At 44.7% G+C, this 24,016-nt stretch overlaps 1 protein-coding gene across 2 annotated transcripts in view; it reads left to right on the plus strand.

Moving 5' to 3' along the window:
- Positions 1-1,895: 1,895 nt before the first annotated feature.
- ALDH9A1 (aldehyde dehydrogenase 9 family member A1) overlaps positions 1,896-24,016 on the plus strand; it is a 44,825-nt gene continuing 22,704 nt past the window's right edge. Inside the window, exons 1-6 of one of the 2 annotated variants that reach the window (XM_016195095.2) lie at positions 1,896-2,098; positions 4,651-4,796; positions 12,909-13,038; positions 13,749-13,883; positions 15,260-15,456; positions 18,418-18,558. In XM_016195095.2, the coding sequence (XP_016050581.1) occupies positions 1,945-2,098; positions 4,651-4,796; positions 12,909-13,038; positions 13,749-13,883; positions 15,260-15,456; positions 18,418-18,558 (903 nt within the window). In that variant the 5' untranslated portion in view covers positions 1,896-1,944. The remainder of the gene's footprint in view (positions 2,099-4,650; positions 4,797-12,908; positions 13,039-13,748; positions 13,884-15,259; positions 15,457-18,417; positions 18,559-24,016) is intronic. The other variant, XM_007538777.3, reaches the window with a different exon arrangement.

The following is a 24,016-nucleotide window of genomic DNA, read 5'->3' on the forward strand; positions in this document are numbered from 1 at the left end:
CAAGCAAACAAAACAAGGGAGGTAGAGATAGATATATCTGAAAAAGTCATTCTGGAGTGGTGAGGCCTTGGTGACAAGAAAACAACAACAAAAAAAAGGGGGTGGTGGTGGTGTTCAACATTAGAGCCACATAGTCAACGACTGCCACCTCTCCAGATTCAAAGGAGGTCTCGAAACTTTACATCAGGCTCAACCTGACGCTGTTGACTGGCTACAGAAGAAGAAGGGCAAACGCTAGAAGAAGAAGAAGAAGAGCACAAAACTTGCATGCCTGAGGTCTTAAGAGCCCCCAGGTTCAATCCTTGGCACATCCATATGCCAGAATTGAACAGCACTTTGGTCTCATACATTATAATATTTAATTTGACAAATATTTTACTTTATTTATGAGATAGAGACAGAAATCAAGAGGGGGAGATAGAGAGAGAGGCATGCAGTCCTGCTTAACTCCTGGTGAAGCTCCTCCACTGCAGGTGGGGCTGAGGGCTTAAACCTGGATCCTTATGCATTGTAACGTGCACTCAACCAGGTATGCCACCATTTTTTTTTAAATTGCCACCGAAGTTATTGTTAGGGCTTGGTGCCAGCACTACAAATTCACTGCTACCCGTGGCCATTTTCTCTCTATTTTATTTGATAAGAGAGAAATTACTAGGGAAAGTGGAGAGAGAGAGAGAGAGAAGCCTGTAGACTTGCTTCACCACTTGTGAGCACAGGAGTACGGGCTCGAACCTGGGTCTTTGCTCACGGTTATTTGCGCGCTCAGCCGGGTGTGCCACCACCCATTCCCCTAAAAAAAAAGAAAGAAGCTCACCTGGGAGGGTGATGTTCAGTCAGCTCCTGTGCTATCCTATGGGATAACATTTAAGCAGTGGCGGTGGAGCTGGGTCCCAGTGCAGGCAAGATGGGGGCTGGGATCTAGCAGGACTGCTGCCCCCCTGAGTCCTGCCCTTTTTAATCAGGGCTGGAGAACAGCCAGCCCACAGTTCATTTAAGGCCCATTAAGTCATTTGCTCTGGACCTGGCGAGGCAACCGCAGATGAGGAATCAAAATCCAATAAATCTAAGAAGCTTTTTCCATAGCAACATTAAGTGCTAGTTTGTTTGTTTGTTTGTTTTTTAATAAATACTTATTTATGAGGGAGGAGGAGGAAGTGAAGGAGGAGGAGAGGAAGAACTAGAGTGTCCCTCTGGCCCATGGGATACAAGGGATTGAACTTTCCGCCTGAGAATCCAAATCTTTAGCTACTGCGCCACCTCCTGGGCCACAGTGCTAATTTGTAAATTGATGATTTCATATTGCTCACCAATGCGGTTCTAAGTGTCCAAATGACACTTGGCGGGGGAAAAAAAAATATTTAGCGCTACCTTAGAGCAAGATGGGCCTTCTGGGGGAGTCTGGCGGTAGCGCAGCGGGTTAAGCGCACGTGGCGCGAAGCGCAAGGACCAGCGTAAGGATGCCGGTTCGAGCCCCTGGCTCCCCACCTACAGGGGAGTCTCTTCACGGGCGGTGAAGCAGGTCTGTAGTTTTCTATCTTTCTCTCCCCCTCTCTGTCTTCTCCTCTCTCCATTTCTCTCTGTCCTATTTAACTACGGCGACATCAATAACAACAACAATAAAAAATAAGGGCAACAAAAGGGAAAATAAATAAATATAAAAAGTGAAAATAAAAAGATGGGCCTTCTGTGTCCTCCTGGAACAAAGGAGTTTGTGACAGGTCTTAACTGTTCATTAACTCATAGGAAAAAAAAAAAATCGTCCCCATCTCTGACTCCGCCCCCAAGTGTCGGCAGATGTCTCCGCCCCTGAGCGCCGGCAGGTGTCCCCGCCCCTGACTCCGCCCCTGAGTGCCACGTTGGCGACCGGGCGCAGTGAGGCTCCGCCCCCCAGTTTCTTGGTCCCGCCCCTCAGTGTCTTCCGGCCGCCATCGTACCAGTTCCCCGATGCTGTCCAGGACTGTCTGGGCTCTCTGTCCTGCGTCTGCCATCATGAGTACTGGCACCTTCGTCGTGTCTCAGCCGCTCAACTATCGCGGCGGGGCCCGCGTCAACCCGGCCGATGGCTCTGGCACCGAGAAGGCCTTCGAGCCGGCCACTGGTACGGCGGGGCCGCTGGCTGCGGGCGGGCGGCTGCTCGGAGGGCGCTTCAGCCGGCGGGTGTGCAGCCCCCTCCGGCTCAGCTCTGAGGACTGAATCCGGGACCTCCGAGCCTGGGACAGGAGAGGCTCTTTACGGAGCCACTGTGCTGTCTCTGGGGCGTTGTGTGTTTGCGGGAGAAGAATGCAAACTCTGTGCTTTTTTAAAAAATATGTATTTATTCCCTTTTGTTGCACTTGTTGTAGTTATTATTGTTGTTATTGATGTCGTTGTTGTTGGATAGGACAGAGAAATGGAGAGAGGAAGGGAAGACAGGAGCAGAGAAAGATAGGCACCTGCAGACCTGCTTCATCACCTGTGAAGCGACTCCCCTGCAGATGGGGAGCCAGGGCCTCGAACCGGGATCCTTAGACCGGTCCTTGTGCATTGTGCCACCTGTGCTTAACCCGCTGCGCTACCACCGACTCCCCAAACTCTGTTCTTTGTGCAGACTGCAAGATCCACAGCCACAAGCAAGGCTGGCGGGAGAGAGAGGATAGGGTTGGGGGTGGGGGGCTCTGAACATCTGTGTACTCACAGGCTCTCTCTCTGCGCTTGTCTAGGGCACGATGCTGTTTTATTCAAAGATTAAGATTTATTTTCTTTATTACGTATTAAATAGAGACTGAGAAATCGAGAGGGAAGGTGAAGAAATAGGGGGAGAGACCTGCAGCCCTGCTTCACTGCTTTTTCCCCCTGTATGGGGGAGTGGGGGCTTGAACCTGGGTCCTTGAGTATGATAACATGTGCGTTCAACCAGGCGCAACACCACTCGCCCCCCCAAATTAATTTTAATATATGCAGAGAGAGGAGGGGGGAGTGTGTGTGTGTGTGTGTGTGTGTGTAAGAGTTAGTTTGACACCAGGCAGGGAGAAACTGGAGCACCACTCCAGTACATGCGTTGGTGGGAATCAAACCAGCAACCTGGCAGGAAAAGTCCAGTGCTGTACTACTTGAGACACCACGATGATGTTTTAGAAGTCTAACTTTTTTATAAAGTTTTAAAATATATATATATTTATTTTCCCTTTTGTTGCCCTTGTTTTATTGTTGTTGTAGTCATTGTTGTTGTTATTGATGTTGTATTTTCCCTTTTGTTGCCCTTGTTGCTTTATTGTTGTAGTTATTATTGTTGTTGTTATTGATATCGTTGTTGAATAGGACAGAGAGAAATGGAAAGAGGAGGGGAAGACAGAGGGGGAGAGAAAGACAGACACCTGCAGGCCTGCTTCACTGCCTGTGAAGCGACTTCCCTGCAGGTGGGGAGCCAGGGGCTGGATCTGGGATCCTTATGCTGGTGGGTCCTTGTGCTTTACGCCACCTGGGCTTAACTTGCTGCGCTCCGCCGGACCCCAGATGTCTGTAACTTTTTATAGATTATGAAAGGGTTCAGTGACCCCCAACCCCCAAACCTCCAATAGATTTAGAACTGCTGCTCAGAGGTGACAATTGCCTCAGACCACACTTAAAAGCATGAGGTCCCCCTGGGTCCATGCTCCCAGAGGGATAGAGAATGGGAAAGCTATCAGGGGAGGGGGTGGGATATGGAGATTGGGTGGTGGGAATTGTGTGGAGTTGTACCCCTCCTACCCTATGGATTTGTTAATTTATCCTTTCTTAATTAAAAAAAAAAAGCATGAGGTCCCAAGGTCAGTCCCTGGCAGCACATGTACCAGAGTGATATCTGGTTCATTCTCTTGCTCTCTCTCCTCCTTTCTCATTCATAAATAAATAAAATCTTTAAAATAATAATAATAAAAATAAGTAAATACAATTTAAAAAAAGCAAAGAGGAAGGGTGGTAGCGCAGTGGGTTAAGCGCACGTGGCACAAAGCGCAGGGACCGGCATAAGGATCCTGGTTCGAGCCCCTGGCTCCCCACCTGCTGGGGAGTCCCTTCACAGGTGGTGAAGCAGGTCTACAGGTGTCTGTCTTTCTCTCCCCCTCTATCTTCCCTCCTTTCTCCATTTCTCTCTGTCCTCTCTAACAATGACAACAACAATAATAATAATAAGCAAAGAGGAAAACATCCAAGGGGCGGGGTGGCACAGAAGCTAGAGTTTGAGGTCCTGAGTTCAATACCAGGCATTGTATGTGCCACAGGGATGCTCTGATTCTAACAAATTATTTTTATTTTTTAAAGTGATAGGCAGCCTGGGAGGTGGTGCAGTGGATAAGGTGTTGAACTCTAAAATATGAAGTCTTCAGTTTCATCTCTGGCATCCGCTGTGCTAGAGTGATGCCCTGGTTCTTTTTCATTAAATACATCCTTCCTTCCTTTCTCTTTCACCTTTTCTTTCTCCCAGAGCACTGTTCAGCTCTGATTTATGGTAGTGCCATGGATTGAATTTAGGATCTCAGGCCTCAGGCATGAGTGTCTGGTGATATCTTCCCAGCCCATATATGTGTGTGTGTGTATCTAGAGAGAGAGAACTCAAAGAGGAAGTGTGGATCCTAGGCACTTGAAGTGCATGGCTACAGTTGGAGTTGGTGTGACTCCCGTTTGTGTCTCCAGGCCGAGTGATTGCCACATTCACATGCTCTGGAGAGAAAGAAGTCAATCTGGCTGTTGAGGATGCGAGAGCTGCCTTCAGAACTTGGAAGAAAAAGTCTGGCATGGAACGCTGTCGGGTCCTTTTGGAGGCTGCCAGGATCATCAGGGTATGCTTTGATGGTCTCCGAGGGGACAGCCATTGGAGGGCTTCAGGGGCCTTAGGTCTGAAGCCAGGCTGTACTATACCATTAGGTGCTGCCTTTTCATGGACAGAAGAGATTTCCATATGCTCAGGACATCTGAAAGGATATTCTTTCCATCCTTTTATAGAGAGAGTGAAAGAGACCGCAGCACCCTATCTAGGTCAGCCTCTGAAACAACTTTTCTTTTAGTGATTCCCTGCTAGCTCTTGGCTCTAGGACAGACAGCATTGTCATGGGCAGGCATGTTATTCCTTATTGTTTGGTTTGTAATGCAGCCTTTGTAGCTTTGCTCTTTTTTGTTTGTTTAATGTCATCTCTGGGCTGACTTGCAGCTTTAAAGAATGATATAGTGTTGATAAAATAGTGCCCTTGCACAAGACACCAACTGGGTGACCCAGGTTCAAGCCTGGGCCCCACCACATTGGAGGAAGTTTCAGTGTTGTGTTCTCTTCCATTCTCTTTCTGTCTCTGTCTTTATATTTAAAAAAAAAAAAAGAAAGAAAGAAAGACAATGTTGTGTCTTGAGACCTGGTGCAGTAGTAAAGGACCATAAGACCTTGAGTTCAGCCCTGAGTTCAGTCTCTGGCAGTGCATGTACCAGAGTGGTACCTGGTTCTTTCTCTCCTCCTATTTCTCTCATTAATAAATAAATAAAATTTTAATAAAAGAAAGAAAGAAAAGTACAGAGAGATAGACACCTGCAGTACTGCTCATGAAGCCTTCCCCCTACAGGTGGGGACTAGGGGCTTGAGCCCAAGTTTTTGCACATTACATGTACTTAACTAGGTTAGAGAGAGATTGAGAAGGAAGGTAGATAGGAAGGTAAAGAGAGGTGTCCAGGAGGTGGTGCAGTGGATAAAGCACTAGATTAGGTGTGACACCACTTGGCCCCTTCTTTTCTCCTTCCCCTTCTCCTTCTCCTTCTCCTTCTCCTTCTCCTTTTTTTTTTTCTCTCCCTTCCCTTTCCTCTCTCTCCCCCTTTCCCTTTTCCCTTCCTTCCTTCCTTTATTTATTTATTTACTTTTGTTGCCCTTGTTTTTTATTGTTGTAGTTATTGTTGCTGTCGTTGGATAGGACAGAGAGAAATGGAGAGAGGAGGGGAAGACAGAGAGAAAGAGAGAAAGATAGACACCTGCAGACCTGCTTCACTGCTTGTGAAGTGACTCCCCTGCAGGTGGGGAGCCAGGAGCTCGAACTGGGATCTTTATGCCTGTTCTTGTGCTTTGCACCATGTGTGGTGTGCTTAGCCCACTGCACCCCCTTCCCTTCCCTTTCTTTCCCTCTTCCCCTCCCCTCCCCTCCACTCCCCTCCCCTCCCCCTCCCCTCCCTTCCCTTCCCCTCCCCTCCCCTCCCTTCCCCTCCCCTCCCCTCCCCTCCCCTCTCTTCCCCTTCTCTTCTGCTGGGGATTGAACCCTTGGCCTGAAACATACAAGGCAAAATCCCTATCACTGAGCCACATCTTTTTTCCTTCCTTCCTTCCTTCCTTCCTTCCTTCCTTCCTTCCTTCCTTTTTCTTCTTCTTCTTCTCCTTCTCCTTCTTCTTTTTCTTCTCCTTCTCCTTCTTTTCCTTCTTCTCTTTCTTCTTCTTCTCCTTCTCCTTCTCCTCCTTCTCCTTTTCCTTCTCCTTTTTCTTCTTTTTCTTCTTCTTCTTCTTTTTTTTTTTTTTTACCAGAGCATTGCTTAGCTCTGGCTTATGGTGATGTAGGGATTGAACCTAGGACTTTGGAGCCTCATGAGAGTTTCTTTGTAGGGACCAAGCAGTGGTGCACCTGGTTAAGTTTACACATTACAGTGCACAAGGACCCAGGTTCAAGCCCCTGTCCCTCCCCCCCATCTGCAGGGGGAATGTTTCACTAGTGAAGGAGGGCTGCAGGTGTCTCTGTTTTTTTATTTTTCCTTTTCTGTCTCCCCCCAATCTCAATTTCTCTGTCTCTATCCAATAATAAATTTAAAATTTTTAAAATTTAAAAAGAGAGTCTTTGCATAACCATTATGCTATCTACCCCTGACCTTAACTTTTTTCTTTAATATATATATTTGAGAAAGAGCCAGGAAATCAATGTATGTGATACTGGGGATTGAACTTGGAACCTCATGCATGGCATACTACCTACTGTGCCATGTCCCATGCCTATACCATAGTTCCCTCCCCCCCCCTTTATTTTTTTTGCCTATGTGGTTATTGCTGGGACTTGGGGCCGGCACTACCAATCATGGTATAGGCTCATGGTGGCCATTTTTTCCCCATTTTAATTGACTAGGACAGAGAAATTGAGAGAGGAGAGGAAGATAGAGAGGAAGAGAGAAAGACACCTGCAAACCTGCTTTACCACTTGTGAAGTGACTTCCTGCAGGTAGGGAACCCGGGGCTGGAACCAGGATCTTTTTTTTTTTTAGTATTTATTTATTTATCCCTTTTGTTGCTCTTGTTGTAGTTATTATTGTTGTTGTTATTGATGTCACTGTTGTTGGATAGGACAGAGAGAAATGGAAAGAGGAGGGGCCGACAGAGGGGGAGAAAAAGATAGGTACCTGCAGACCTCTTCACCACTTGTGAAGCGACTCCCCTACAGGTGGGGATCCGGGGGCTCGAACTGGGATCCTTATGCCAGCCCTTGCGCTTTGTGCCATGTGTGCTTAACCCACTGGGCTACTGTCCAGCCCTTTTCTTTCTTTTTCTTTTTCTTCTCTTTCTCTCTCTTTTTTTTTTTTACATTTATTTATTTGTTTTCCCTTTTGTTGCCCTTGTTATTTATCGTTGTTGTTGTTATTGCTGTCATCGTTGTTGGATAGGACAGAGAGAAATGGAGAGAGGAGGGGAAGATAGAGAGGGGGAAAGAAAGATAGACACCTGCGGACCTGCTTCACCACCTGTGAAGCGACTCCCTTGCAGGTGGGGAGCCGGGGGGCTTAAACCGGGATCCTTACGCCGATCGTTGTGCTTTGTGCCACCTGCGCTTAACCCGCTGAGCTACGCCCGAATCCCTGTTCTCTTTCTCTTTCTCTCTCTTTCTCTTCTTCCCTTTCCTTCCCTTCCCTTTCCTTTCCTCCCCTCCCCTTCCCCTCCCTTCCCCCTCCCCTCCCTTCCCCTCCTTTCCTTTTCTCTTCTTTCTTCTAGAGGCAAAGAGAGAAACTTAGCACTGAAACATAGCACTAAAACTTAGCACTGAAACATAGCACTGAAACTTTCTTCTATGTAGTGGAGCAGGGGCCAGGTGGTGGTCCATGGTTAAGTGAACATGGTACATTGTGGTGGGGCTGGACTTGAGCCTGGTTTGTGCAAATGGCAGAGTAATGTACTATCCAGCTGAACTTTTTTTTTTCTTTTTAAGATATAGAGAAGATGGACAGAGCGTGAAATAGAACACAGCATCAAAATTTCTTTTAGGGAGTTGGGCGGTAGTACAATGGTTAAGTGCAGGTGGTGCAAAGCGCAAGGATTGACTTAAAGATCTGGGTTTGAGCCCCCAGCTCCCCACCTGCAGAGGAGTTGCTTCACAAGTGGTGAAGCAGGTCTGCAGGTGTCTATTTTTCTCTCCCCCTCTCTGTCTTCCCTTCCTCTCTCTATTTCTCTCTGTCCTATCCAACAACGATGACATCAATAATAACTACAACAACAATGGCAACAAAAGGGAATAAATAAATTTTTAAAATTTTTCTTTTATTGCCATGGGGGGGGTCAGGCTTGAAACTGGTTTTTGTATATGACAAAACAGTGCACTATCCTAGTGTGCTATATACTCTCACAGTTTGCTTAACCACTCATCTGTTGTTGGGCATCTGGGTTGCTTCCAAGTTGGAGTTTCATAGGTTATGCTGCTGTGAACATCGTAGGTATAGTATACATTTTCTTTTCCCACATATTATTTTTTGAATAATTATTTATGAGAGAGTAGGGTGGGGAGAGAGGAAGAGAGAAGCACAGAACCTCATTCTGGTGCATGCAATGCCGGGGGATTGAACTCAAGGACTTTATACTTGAGTATCCAGTGCTTTTCACTCTGTGCCACCCCCTGGGCTTTGCTACTTATATTCTTTTTTTTAAAATTTCTTTATTGGGGAATTAATGTTTTACATTCAACAGTAAATACAATAGTTTGTACATGCATAACATCCCCCAGTTTTCCATATAACAATACAACCCCCACTAGGTCCTCTGTCATCTTTCTTGGATCTGTATTCTCCTCACCTACCCACCCTAGAGTCTTTTTACTTGGTGCAATACTCCAATTCCATTTCAGGTTCTACTTGTGTTTTCTTTTTTGATCTTATTTTTCAACTTCTGCCTGAGAGTGAGATCATCCCATATTCATCCTTCTGTTTCTGACTTATTTCACTCAACATGATTTTTTCAAGGTCCATCCAAGATCAGCTGAAAATAGTGAAGTCACCATTTTTTATAGCTGAGTAGTATTTCATTGTGTATATATACCACAACTTGATCAGCCACTCATCTGTTGTTGGACACCTGTGTTGCTTCCAGGTTTTGGCTATTACAGATTGTGCTGCCAAGAACATATGTGTACACAGATCTTTTTGGATGGATGTGTTGGGTTCCTTAGGATATATCCCCAGGAGAGGAATTGCAGGGTCATAGGGTAGGTCCATTTCTAGCCTTCTGAGAGTTCTCCAGACTGTTCTCCACAGAGGTTGGACCAATTGACATTCCCACCAGCAGTGTAGGAGAGTTCCTTTGACCCCACGCCTTCTCCAGCATTTGCTGCTGTTACCCTTTCTGATGTATGACATTCTCACAGGAGTGAAGTGGTATCTCATTGTTGTCTTGCTATTTATATTCTTAGGAAAGCAGTTGTAGCTGCTCATTACAGAAAATTTAGAGAGAGGAGACACAGGTCACAGTGGGCTAACTGCAGGGGTATCTTTTTTTTAAGTTTTTTTTTAAATGTTTATTTTCCCTTTTGTTGCTCTTGTTGTTGTATTGTTGTAGTTATTATTGTTGTTGTTACTGATGTCGGTGTTGGATAGGACAGAGAGAAATGGAGAGAGGAGAGGAAGACGGGGTGGGGGGGAGAAAGACACCTGCAGACTTACTTCACTGCCTGTGAAGTGACTCCCCTGCAGGTGGGGAGCCAAGGCTCAAACAGGGATCCTTATTCTGGTCCTTGCAGCTTTGAGCCACATGCATTTAACTGGCTGTGCTACTGCCTGCCTGCTAGAGCCATCCCCTCCACTCCTAGCACCTGCTGAGCCCAGTCACTTCCTCCTCCCTCAGTTTGCTGACTGATCTCTTTCTGGCAAGGTGCTTGGACAGCTCTGGGCCTCCCCTAACTGTTCCCATCTCTCTGGGTCACTGTCCTGACCTGGTGTCCAAAGTCTCTGGTGTGTCATGTGTTTAAGCTGTTGTTGCTGTTGCTGAAGGTAGAGGGTAAACCTGGTGCCTAAGCTACACTGTCATTAATCCCTGGTGATGGTGAACGTGTGGGTGTGTGTTTTCTTTCTTTTTATTTTCTTTCTTTCTTTTTTAAAAATTTATTTATTAATGAGAGGTACAGAAAAAGAGAAAGAACCAGACATCACTCTGGTACATGTACTGCTGGGAAATGAACTCAGGACCTCATGCTTGAGAGTCCGATGCTTTATCCACTGTGTCACCTCCCGGACCACTGAGTATGTGTGTTTTCCAGTTTCAGGTTGAGATTTTGGTGCTTTTAGCAGTAGGGACCCTGCAGGTAGGACCTGTTTTTTTCTCAGATGGAATTTCTTCTTGAAAGTAGCTGCCATTTGACCTGGAAGTAGGAGGATGTTGTTCAGAATGCTGACAGCATCATTTAAGTAAAGGAGGTGATGTAGAGTGTCTGCCTGCTTTCCACCCTGCTGGATGAGTCAGTCCACATGGATGACCTCAGAGTGATCTAGAAGTGCTCCTCAGTCCTGCCATACTGGACTTACCATACTGGACCCCAGTCAAGTTCTCCTTTATCCCAATGTGGAAGCCACGTGAGCAAGCTTCACATGTCTGTGTGTGTGTCGGGAAATTGTGAGGATGTGGTAGAGCTTGACCTGAGGAGTGCGCCTATTTTGTCAGTCTCTCTCTCTCTACCAAGGGGTTGAGCAAGGAGGGACAGGAGTAACCCCAAAGGTTTGCCCCGTCTTATCAGACTCCCTGCCTTACAAAGCTCCCTGCATTCCTGATACTATGGCTTGCTCCCTTATTATATACATAATCATTGTTTTGCCTGAAAGATCCCCACTCATTTCCATTCCTTTGATCTATCTTCTTTCTACCCTCAGGTCCCTCCCTGCCTGTGGTATTATTATTTATCTTACCACTTAAACCCTCGCAACAGTTGCTAAGGAAGTTACCTTTCCCAGCTACCTTTTGCCTTTCTCTGCCCCTTTCTAAACTATGTCAAGCCATTTCCATTTCTAGCTTGCCACTTTTGGGTCCAACCTTTAAAAGCCTGGGCTCCCTGATCAATAGAGAATTTAATTGCCTCACTGTCATGAGCTCTGTTCATGAGTCATCTTCCTCCCGTCGCTCAGTGAGTAGCAGCCCAGGCTGGCTCCAGTCACATTCTCTCCAACCCAGAGAGTATGTGCCGGGGAAGAGGTACCTCCACGCTAGCCTGGCATGTGTGTTTGCTCTCTAACACCAGACTCGTCAACTTACTGTTGCTCATCACTGAACAACAAACCTCTGCTGGAGGAGCCACGTCCCCTCCTGCATTCTATTAATTATTACTATTTTTGATAGAGAAGCAGAGAGGGAAAGAGTGAAAGACACCACAGCACAGAAGCTTTCTTCAACTTGGTGTGGGCCTGGCTTGAACCTGGCAATGCAGCAGACTATCCAAGTAAACTGTTTCACTGGCCCCTCTTCCTGCATTCTAGAAAGAGCTGTTAAGCCCCTCAGGGTTGAATTAAGTTAATCTTACATGACACATTCAGGGATTACCTATACCTGTTTTAGGAACTTCTACTTAGGGTTTTAGGTTTTATTTATTAACGAACAATATCTGAGGAGAGAAAGAAAGAACCAGAGTATCACTCTGGCACATGCAATGCCAGGGATTGAACTTAGGACCTCATGCTTGAGAGTTCAAGGTTTTATCCACTGTGCCACATCTTGGATTGCTGTTCTCTCTCTCTGAAGTTCAGGAGGTGGCGTAGCAGATAAAGTGTTGAATCTCAAGTATGAGGTCCCATGTTCAATCCTTAACGTATATGTCAAAGTGACACTTTGGTTCTCTTTCATTAGTAAATAAATGTTTGGAAAACACACACACACACACACACACACACACTGCATACAGGGTGGAACAATGCTGCAGGTGTCTTTCTCCCTTGCCCTAATTCTTTCTGTCTCTATCATAAATTAAAAAGAAGTTAAAAAGAAAAAAAAGGTTTCTAGGAGGAAGTGTGGGCTTGTTGTATAGGCTTTAGAAATAATGCTGGTGTCAAAAAAAAAAAAAAAAAAGAAAGAAAGAAAGAAAGAAAGAAAGAAAGAAAGAAAGAAAGAAAGGAAAGGAAACATGCTTGGGGCTGGGAGATGGCTCACTTGGTAGAGTATGTGGCTTGCTATAGGTGACGTCCTGGGTTTGAGCTTCAGCACCACATTGTTATATTGCATTGTGTTATGTTAGATTCCATCCCTCCTCTTCTCCCTTTCCCTTCCCTTTTCTGGTGTCCTCTTTCCCTGTTTCTTCCCCTTTCCTCTCCTTTCTGAAAGCATTCTTGGTCTAATTGATCTAGGCATTGGTTTTCAGTTTATGCCATGAGCTTGATGGGACCACTGAGCTGCATGCTCAGATAAGTGTCTCTCTTGTTAAATATGTTAAATATGTTAAAACTGTCCCTCCTTCCCTTTTTCAAACTTATGTATTCATTCATGAGAGAGAGAGGAGGAGAGTAGAGGGAGAACCAAAGTGTCAAACTGGTACATGCAATGCCAAGGATTGAACTTGGGACCTCATACTTGAGTGTTTAATACAATGTACCGCCTCTCAGGCCATTTTCTCTTTTATCCTTAGCATTGTGCATGCTGCATCAGTGTCTGTGTGTGTGACTGAGGGGCGGGGGGACACATCTTCACGCTTGCCCTGTTTCCCTTATAGGAGCGGAAGGATGAGATTGCTGCTGTGGAAACCATTAACAATGGCAAGTCAGTCTTTGAGGCACGCCTGGACATTGACACTTCCTGGCAGTGCTTAGAGTACTATGCAGGCCTGGCTGGGTCCCTGGCGGGTGAGTCCCTGTCACCACACCCATCACTAATGGATAGGGGCCCGGGCAAAGCCAGTGGGACAAAGGTTCTGGCAGGATTGACACAGGCCCACCCTGGGTTCCTCACTTCTTTTTTTTTTTTTTTTTAATTTTATGGAGGGTGGGGGCAGGTAGTGGTGCACCCAGTTGAGCACACACATTATCATGCACAAGGAACTGGGTTCAGGCTCCTATTCCCCACCTGCAAGGGGAAAACTTCATGAATGGTCAAGCAGGTCTGCAGATGTCTCTCTGAATGAATGAAATACTGGATAGAACAGTACACCTGAGCTCTGGATCCTGTTGCCAGGAGCCAGTTTGTAGGCCTTATAGTCACTAATCTTAGCTGTGTGGAAAGAGGTCTCCTCTGAGTCTGTAAAGGTTAAGGAGCTAGTATTAGATGGCTCAGCAGGCCTGGGAGACCCTGGGAAGCCAAGATCCTGAGTGGGGGTCTTTGGACTCTTGTGCTGCTGAGTATTCCTCATTTCCATTGAATTGCACTGATGTTAACTTCCTGGTGCTCAGTGAAATTTTAGAGGGTAGTGTCTGGTTTGGAGGGGTGAGAGTTGGAAGTGAGTGAGTCTCTCTGTGCAGATGAACAGAGTGGAAGTGGAGGGTGGATCCTGGGGAGTCCAGGCAGGGAGGGTGGGGGGCTACAGTCCCTCATTTCCCTGTGTTCCCTCTCTTCTCAGGTGAGCACATCCAGCTCCCAGGTGGGTCCTTTGGCTATACCCGGAGAGAACCACTTGGGGTGTGTGTGGGAATCGGTGCCTGGAACTACCCCTTCCAGATTGCCTGCTGGAAGTCAGCACCTGCACTGGCCTGTGGTGAGATGCCTTCCCCACTATGGGAGCCTGCTGCTGTCTTTTCTGTTCACACATACACGCATGCACTTGTGTGCACACACACTTAACATGCAGATACACACATGTAAATGTGTATTTTACTTATGCACACACATACTCTTTTTATTAGTGATTTAATATTGATTTACAAAATTATAAGATAATACAGCTATAATTCCATAACATTTCCACCAGTAGAATTCTGTGTCCCCATCCCCTCCATTACATCCCCATCCCCTCCCAAGGTTGCTGATAAAGGTTGACTTTATTATCTGTATTTACTTATTAGATAGAGACAGTCAGAAATTGAGAGGGAAAGGGGAGATATAGAGGGCGAGAAACAGACACCTGCAGCACTGCTTCACCACTTGTGAAGCTTTCCCCCTGCAGGTGGGGACTGAGGGCTCAAACCTGGGTCCTTGTGCATTGTAACGTGCGCTCAGCCAGGTGCGCCACCACCTGGCCCCAAGGTTGACTTTATATCTATAGCTATCTACATATTAATTTTTTTTTTTTTGCCCATTTTTTCCTATGTTTATACCTTCACTTTTCTAAGTCACTCAGCTGTTACTACTTCCTTTTTTCTTCTTCTCTCTCGGATAAGAGAAACAGTGCCTGGCTTGCTTTGGTGTTTTTTTGATTTCCTTCACTTTCAGTGTTGGTATGAAAAACAAGTTTCCTGGTGGCAAATGCTTCGTGACTTGGTGGAATTGGGATTCAGAGCTTTCTGGTCTTCTTTACTTTCTGGGGAAAAAGAACCAAAATTCTTTTTTGGGGATCTGCACACACACTCTTCACATCAGATGGGACCTGTGCTGGAGATACATGATTACAGAGGACAGTTTCATTCCCAATCCAGCACTCAGGGAGTTCACAGAATGTGTTGTGTGTACAGCTCATGTCTGTATAGGAACATTTTCATAGATGCCCTGATTCCCACCCCCATCTGGTGCTAGGGATAGAATTTAGGACCTTTACTTAAACTTTACCCATTTTTCTCAGTGGGGATGGAAACACATATTTGGTTTTGGAAACTCTTAAAATTAATTCACCTTTCTGACCTTCTGTTTCATTGTTTATGAAACTAACTTGAGCTTTCGTGCTTCCTACTTGGTGCAAGCTTCAAGTTGAATGAGATGTGTTGCCCGGCCTAGAAATGCAGTATTGGGTTGCTGGGGGGAGACTGGCTGGTTGTGAGCCTGGTGGGAGACACTGAACACAGTTTTGCTTCCTTAGGCTATTCTTTGGGCCTAGGGTTTGATGAGAGAGCAGGAGTGGTGGGGGTCTGTGGTCTGGACTCTTCTGCCCTCTGGGGCTCCTTTGTCTGAGTGTGTCTCATATTTGTGTCTTGGCCCCAGGTAACGCCATGATTTTCAAACCATCCCCCTTCACACCAGTTTCCGCCCTGCTGCTGGCAGAAATCTACACACAGGCTGGTGTGCCTCCTGGGCTCTTTAATGTGGTCCAGGGCGGGGCGGCCACAGGTCAGCTTCTGTGTCAACATCAAGATGTGGCCAAAGTCTCTTTCACTGGAAGTGTTCCTACAGGTAGCAAGGTAAAGACTGACAGCCTGGGGCCCAGGTGGATTGACATGGGGGCAGAAATCCACAGTGATGGGGCCTGGGAGATAGGCTACCCAGTGGAGTGCTCAGGTCCTCAAACCACAGGGAGCAGCACCCAACGTACTCCATGGAATGATGTCATGGTGTTACTTATAAAGGGTGGGGGTAGATAGCATAATGTTTATGCAGAGTCTCTCATGCCTGAGGCTCTGAAATCCCCGTGCTACCATAAGCCAGAGCTAAGTAGTGCTTTGGTAAAAATAATAATAAAATAAAATAAACTACTCACAAAAAAGCATATATATGCTTAGAGGTATTGTGGCTGTGCCAAGCCCTTTGTTCATTCCCCACTGCTGCATTAAAAAAATGAGGTGGGGGTGGCTAAGTGGTGATGCACCTGGTTGAGAGCATGTGTTACAATGCCCAAGGACCTGGGTTAGAGCCCCCATTCCCCACCTGCAAGGGGAAATCTTTACGAGTGTTGAAACAGTGTTGGAAGTGTCTCTCTGTCTCTCTCCCTTTCTATCATCCCTTCCCTTATGTTATCTGGCTTTCTCTGTCCAATAAATAAAGATTTTAAAAAAAAATAAGTGAGGATAGAAACCTGTCAGTGACGCATCTGGTAGGGTGCACACATTACAGTGCACAGAGATCCAGGTTCCAGCCCCTGGTTCCCACCAGAAGGGAGAAAGCTTCATAAGCAGTGAAGCAGTGCTGCATGTCTTTCTTTCTCTCTCTCTCTCTCTCTCTCTCTCTCTCCCTCTCCCTACCACCCTCTCCCTCCCCTCTCAGTTTCTCTTTATCCAAAATAAATAAATAAGAGAGATGGCCAGGAAGATAGCGTAGTGGTTTAACAAAAGACTTTCTGTACTAGAGACTCCATAAAGTCCCAGGTTCAATCCCCTGTACCACCATATAAGCCAGAACTGGTAAAACAAAAACAAGTGTAACTGCATAAGGTGAGAAAAAAATAGTAGTTGTGGGGGTCAGGCGTCTCTTTTCTCTCTCCTGTTATCCCCATCCCTCTCAATTTTTCTCTGTCCAAAAAGAACAAGGAAAAAAAATAAAATCCACTGCCATAAGGAGCAGTGGATATGTCCTGCAGGTACTAAACTCCAGTGATAATCTTGGTGGCATAAAAAATAAAAAGACGGGAGTCGGGCTGTAGCTCAGCGGGTTAAGCGCAGGTGGCACAAAGCACAAGGTCGGCATAAGGATCCCGGTTCGAGCCCCCGGCTCCCCACCTGCAGGGGAGTCGCTTCACAAGCGGTGAAGCAGGTCTGCAGGTGTCTATCTTTCTCTGCCCCTCTCTGTCTTCCCCTCCTCTCTCCATTTTTCTCTGTCCTATCTAACAATGACAACATCAATAACAATAATAACTACAACAACAACGAAAAACAACAAAAAGAGAAACAAAAAGAGAAAATAAATAAATAAAAAATAAAATAAAATAAAATAAAAATAAAAAGACTTTCAGTTGAGTGAGAGAGAAGCCAGAGCGCCACTCCAGGAAAGGCAGTGCTGTAGATGCAAGTCTGGCTCTCTACCACATGTGCTATTTCCCTGGCCCCTTCTTGTTTTCTGTCTCACTATAGACGTGAAATCATCATTCAGAAAAAAAAAAGAAGTAAAATAATTCACTTGTCCTCCTGAGTTATTCCACTTAGCATGACCCCCTCCATCTCCATCCTTATAGCAAGAGGTAGGATTTTGTCTGAAACATATGTATTTTTTCTTCTTTTTTTTCTTATGAATTGCATATTTTATTCTCTACTTGGGTTATTAAAAGTTGCTGTCCCTAACTTATTTTTTTATACTTATTTATTCCCTTTTGTTGCCCTTGTTTTTTATTGTTGTAGTTATTATTATTGTTAATGATGTTGTTGGGTAGGGCAGATAGAAATGGAGAGAGGAGGGGAAGATAGAGAGAAGGAGAGAAAGATAGACACCTGCACACCTACTTCACTGCTTGTGAAGTGACTTCCCTGCAGGTGGGGAGCCGGGGGCTTGAACTGGGATCCTTATACCAGTCCTTGCACTTTGCGCCACGTGTGCGTAACCTACTATGCTACTGCCCGACTCCCTGAAAAATATTTTGTGTGTAGTGTAAGGACCACACACATTCACTGTTTTACTGCTTTGGGACTGACTTCTTCATTCTCTTTGCTAATCATAAAGAGAAAGAGAGACTACAGAAGTAGAACTTACCCGTTTGGTGTCATGTTCCTCTCATGTGGCAGAGTATGAGCCCTACTGCGTGAACTATCCCTGGCAATGGAAAAGAATGTTTTGAAGAGGGGCCAGGGACCAGCAACATAACTCACTTGGATAGTGCACTGCTTTGCCATGTGCCTGTTCTAGGTTTGAGCTCAGCCTGTTCCTTATTAAAGGATGCTTTGGTGTTGTAGTGCCTCTCTCTTCTCCCCCTAAACATCTTTATTTAACAGTAAATAAATGAATAGGCCAGGAAATAGCTCACCTAGTAGCTGACATACTTTGACATACACAAGGACCTAGGCTGGAACCCTTGATCACGATGTGGGAGTACTACACATAGGGGAATCTCCTTGAGTGGTGAAGCATTGCCATGTTATATTCTGAAGGCTGAAAGAATCCACCAGGAGCAATGGAATTGTGCAGGCCTGGAGCCCCCAATGAAGCACTGGTGCCCCCTCCCCCAAAAGGAATATTGGGGGGGATGGTCACTGAAATTGCTCATTTGGATAGTGCTCTCCTTTTTCATGTGTGTGATCCAGGTTTGAGCTTGGCTCCCACAGCATTGGAGGAAGCTTTGGTTCTTTAGTCACTTTCTTTCTCTGAAAAAAAGATTTGAAAGAGATAAGGTGCAGAGTAGACTGAGAGGAACAAGGGTACGGGTCACATATAGAGCAAGATGGGGGTGGGGTCTCAGTGTCTGGTTCACCTGCATGTAATCTCCTCTCTGGCCCTGCAAGATCATGGAAATGTCAGCCAAAGGAATCAAACCCGTGACCTTGGAACTTGGAGGCAAGTCGCCCCTCATCATCTTCTCAGACTGTGATATGCCTAACGCAGTGAAGGGGGCACTGATGGCCAACTTCCTTACCCAGGGCGAGGTAAGTGCTTGCCCCAGGGAGGCCCCAAGAGTTATCTACCCTCCCCTGCCCCATGCCTTTCAAGCTTTGTATTTGGAAATAATTACAGGTATACTGAGGAGCTGAGCTAACTGGGCTTATTTATGCATCTTATTTTACTATTTATTCATAAGAGAGAGAGAGAACCAGAGCATTGCTCTTGCACATGAACTCAGGACCTCATGCTTAACAGTCTAATCAGTACCTTATCCACTGTGCCACCTTCCAGTCTATTTGAACCAGGTTTATTGTATTTACTTCCTCATTCTGTTTGTATGCAAGTATTAATATATATTGCCTCAAGGGTTATTGCTGGGGCTTGGTGCCTGTACTATGAATCCACTGCTCCTGGAGGCCATTTTTTCCCTTTTGTTGTCCTTGTTATTACCCTTATTGTTGTTGTTATTATTATTGTTGTCATTGTTGTTGGATAGGACAGAGAAAAATCGAGAGAGATGGGGAGATAAAGAGGGGGAGAGAAAGACAGACACCTGCAGACCTGCTTCACCACCTGTGAAGCAACTCCCCTGCAGGTAAGGAGCCAGGGGCTAGAACTGGTTTCCTTACGCCATTCTTGTGCTTCGCGCCATGTGTGCTTAACCCACTGTGCTACTGCCTGACTCCTGCAAGTGTTAATATTTTTGGGTCTCCTTGAAAGTTGTAGGCATAATACTCCTGGCCTTGGAATACCTGCATTTCCTTGAAACAGGTGCTTTCTTTTATGTAAGCACAACATATTTGGTAAAATCAGTCACTTGATGTCATGCTTTTATTTCAGTCTGCAGCTCTTATTCAGACTGCTCCAACTAATTGATGTTGATTAAGACAATGAAAAAAAATTTTAAGGACCCAAGGTTTAATCAAGAAAGACATATTACATTTCCTCATGTCATCTCTAGGCTTTAATCTGGACCATTCTTTTGTTCTTGTCTTTCAGACTCTGGCTTGCTTTTTTCTTCTTCTTGTATTTATTGAGGGGATTAATGGTTTCTAGTCAACAGTAAAATACAAGAGTTTGTATCTGTGTAAAATTTCTCAGTTTTCCACATAACAATTCAGCCCTCTCTAGGTCCTCCTCTGCTATCATGTTCCAGGACCTGAATCCTCTTTCCCACACTAGAGTCTTTTACTTTGTTGCAATACACCAAACGCCAGTCCAAGTTCTGCTTCATGTTTTCTTATTTTTCAATTTCTTTATTATTATTATTGATTTAATAATAATAGACAAGATTGTGGGATAAGAGGGGTACAATTTATATAAGTTCCCACCACCAGAGTTCCATTTGCTATCTCCTCCATTGGAAGCTCCCCTATTCTTTATTCCTCTGGCAGTATGGACAAAAGATCTCTATGGGGCATAGAAAGTAGGAGGTCTGACTTCTGTAATTGCTTCTCTACTGGACATGGACTTTAACGGGTCAATCCATATCCCCAGCCTATCTCTACCTTCCCTAGTAGGGTAGGGCTCTAACAAGGTGGGATTCCAGGATACAATAGTGTGGAGCTCCAGTGGCACAATCAGTTAGCGCATGGTACACACGACACGTTGGTGAAGTCATCTGCCCAGGGAAGTCAGGTTGGCATCATGGTAGTGTTTCTCAACTTTTGTCTATGAGTGAGATCATCCCATATTCATCTCTCTTTCTCTCTCTTCTTAAATTGGTGCCAGCACTATGATTCCATTTCCCTTGGTGGATATTTCTTCCATTTTATTTTATTTTATTTTATTTTATTTTATTTTTTCCTTCCATTTTATTAATAGAACACACAGAGAAATTGAAAGAGGAGGGGGAGATAGGGAGAATGCTTCACCAATCATAAAGCATTCCCCCCTGCAGGTGAGGAGCAGGGGCTCAAACCTGGATCCTTATGCTTCACACTATGTACTCTTTTTAAAAAAAAAAATTATTTTCCCTTTTGTTGCCCTTGTTTAACTTTTTTTGTGGTTATTGATATCGTTGTTGGATAGGACAGAGAGAAATGAAGAGAGGAGGGGAAGCCAAAGAAGGGGAGAGAAAGATAGACACCTGCAGACCTGCTTCACTGCTTGTGAAGCAACTCCCCTGCAGGTGGGGTGCCGGGGGCTCGAACCCGGACCCTTACGCTGGTCCTTGCACTCTGCGTCATGTGCACTTAACCCACTGCGCTACCACCTGACCCCGGATGAACAATCTTTTTAATATACGGCTGTATCCAGTTGGCTAGAATTTTGTTCAATATTTTAGCATCTATGTTCATCAGAGATATTGGTCTGTAGTTTTCTGGTTGTATCCCTGTCTGTTTTTGGTATCAGAGTGATGCTGGCTTCATAGAAGCTGGGAGTATTCCTGTGTCTTTAATCTTCTTGAGGTCTTAACTAGAGGTATTAAGTCTTCCTTGAAGGTTATGTAGAATTCATTTGTAAAATCATCTAGTCTAGGACTTTTATTATTGGGAAGGTTTTTGATAACTTTTTCAATTTTGTTAGCTGTCCCGTTTATAATCTGTAGGTTCTGAGGCAATTATTCACCATGTTCTCATCAGGAGAACAATGTAAAAAGGCTCCTACTATACAGCCCACTACTAGGGCACCGGGGTGTAGATCTTCTGAGTTTCCTGGTCAGTTCTGTGTCCTCCGATGTCAGCCTCTGAGGGCAGTAGCAATGAAGACTCACAGTTGCATTTGGCGAGTATTAGGGGAGTCCTCTCCTCCCTTCAGCAGTCTTTTTTGTTGGTAAAACAGACTGGAGGTCATGCCTCAATCATTAAACTGCTGGACTGCTACTAGTCGCTCAGTCTCTCCTGTCCACCAGCCACGTGTTTGCACTCAAGGGTGTTTTGGTGGGTTCTGGAAGTCATTATAGTCCTGTCTTTTTATGGTCCCAAGTGATCTGCATTAGTATTCGGAGTTGAACCGGAAGAGGAGAGGAGAAAAACACAGGTGCTGCTGCTCTGTAGCCCTGCCTCCGGAAGTCTGGAAGTTGAGTTTTTCAAAAGAAAGTGTTTTGCGGAGGCAGAGCTAAGAGACAACACCTGGTGTGAGCTATGAAAGGAAGCTGCTCTGGTGAAGGTAGGATTTCTGGGCCAGTTTTGGAGAGAGAGAGCAGTGTGACACAGCCACTCCTGGCAGGCTTCCTTGGAGCTAATTTCTTTATCAAAATTCTTGGCTCAGCAAAGATGTCATCAAGAGGGAAGATTTCTTTCCATGCAAAGCCCCCCCCCCTTTTTTTTTCCTTTTTGAAAGGGGCTGGTAAGAGCCTCATTCTTGCCTGGCAAAGAATAGGTATCTCCCTGGATTTACCTCTGGAGGATTTTTTATAGTTGCTTTTTTTTTGAAATTTATTTCTTTATTGGGGAATTACTGTTTTACATTCAACAGTACAACGATAGTTTGCACATGCATAACATTCCCCAGTTTCCCATTTAACAATACAACCCCCACTATGTCATTTATCATCCTTCTTGGACCTGTATTCTCCCCACCCATCCACCCTGGAGTCTTTTACTTTGGTGCGATATGCCAATTCCATTTCCGGTTCTATTTGTGTTTTCTTTTCTGATCTTGTTTTTCAACTTCTGCCTGAGAGTGAGATCATCCCATATTCATCCTTCTGTTTCTGACTTATTTCACTCAACATGATTTTTTCAAGGTCCATCCAAGATCGGCTGAAAATGGTGAAGCCACCATTTTTTATAGCTGAGTAGTATTCCATTGTGTATATATACCACAACTTGCTCAGCCACTCATCTGTTGTTGGACACCTGGGTTGCTTCCAGGATTTGGCTATTACAAATTGTGCTGCCAAGAACATATGTGTACACAAATCTTTTTGATGGATGTGTTGGGTTCCTTAGGATATATCCCCAGGAGAGGAATTGCAGGGTCATAGGGTAGGTCCATTTCTAGCCTTCTGAGAGTTCTCTAGACTGTTCTTCACAGAGGTCGGACCAATTGACATTCCCACCAGCAGTGTAGGAGAGTTCCTTTGACCCCACACCCTCTCCAGCATTTGTTGCTGTTACCTTTTCTGATGTATGACATTCTCACAGGAGTGAAGTGATATCTCGTTGTTGTCTTTATTTGCATTTCTCTGACAATCAGAGACTTGGAGCATTTTTTCATGTGTTTCTCGGCCTTTTGGATCTCTTCTGTGGTGAATATACTGTCCAATTCCTCCCCCCATTTTTGGATGGGGTTATTTGTTGTCTTGTTGTTGAGTCTGGCAAGCTCTTTATATATGTTGGTTATTAAACTCTTATCTGATGTATGGCATGTAAAGATCTTCTCCCATTCTGTGAGGGGTCTCTTGGTTTGGGTAGTGGTTTCTTTTGCTGTGAAGAAGCTTTTTAATTTTATGTAGTCCCATAGGTTTATACTTGCCTTAATCTTCTTTATAATTGGATTTGTTTCATTGAAAATGTCTTTAAAATTTATGTGGAAAAGAGTTCTGCCAATATTTTCCTCTAAGTATCTGATAGTTTCTGGTCTAACATCCAAGTCCTAGATCCACTTGGAATTTACTTTTGTATTTGGTGAAATACAATGGTTCAGTTTCATTCTTCTGCATGTTTCAACCCATTGTTTCCAACACCATTTGTTGAAGAGACTCTGCTTTCCCCATTTAATAGTCTGGGCACCTTTGTCAAAGACAAGATGTCTATAGGTTTGGGGCCTCATTTCTGGGCTCTCAGTTCTATTCCACTGGTCAATGTGTCTATTCATGTTCCAGTACCAAGCAGTTTTGATGACAATGGCCCTATAATACAGTTTGAAATCTGGGAGTGTGATGTCTCCGGTTCTGTTCTTTTTTCTCAAGATTGTTTTGGCAATTCTAGGTCTTTTCTGGTTCCAGATAAACATTTGTAGCATTTTTCTATTCTCCTAAAAAATGTGCTTGGGATATTGATGGGAATAACATTAAATTTGTAGATGGCTCTGGGTAATATATTCATTTTGATGATGTTAATTCTTCCAACCCATGAACATGTAATATCTTTCCACTTCTTTGTGTCTTTTTCAATTTCTTTGAGTAGTGACTCATAATTTTCAGTATACAAGTCTTTCACTTCTTTGATTAGGTTTACTCCTAGATATTTTATTGTTTTAGTTGCTATAGTAAAAGGAATTGATTTCTGGATTTCAATTTCTTCTAACTTAGTGTTTGCATAGAGGAATGCCACTGACTTTTGAATGTTAATTTTATAGCCTGACACCTTACTGTATTGCCTGATGATTTCCAAAAGCTTCTTGCTGGATTCCTTAGGTTTTTCTATGTATACTATTATGTCATCTGCAAATAAGGAGAGTTTGACTTCTTCTCTTCCAATCTGTATCCCTTGAATTCCTTGCTCCTGCCTGATTGCTATGGCAAGAGCTTCCAACACTATGTTGAATAGTAATGGTGATAGTGGGCAGCCCTGTCTAGTACCTGATCTGAGTGGAAATGCTTCTAGTTTTTAA

The sequence above is a fragment of the Erinaceus europaeus genome, chromosome 9, assembly GCF_950295315.1.
Source record: "Erinaceus europaeus chromosome 9, mEriEur2.1, whole genome shotgun sequence".
In the NCBI taxonomy this organism is placed as follows: domain Eukaryota; kingdom Metazoa; phylum Chordata; class Mammalia; order Eulipotyphla; family Erinaceidae; genus Erinaceus; species Erinaceus europaeus.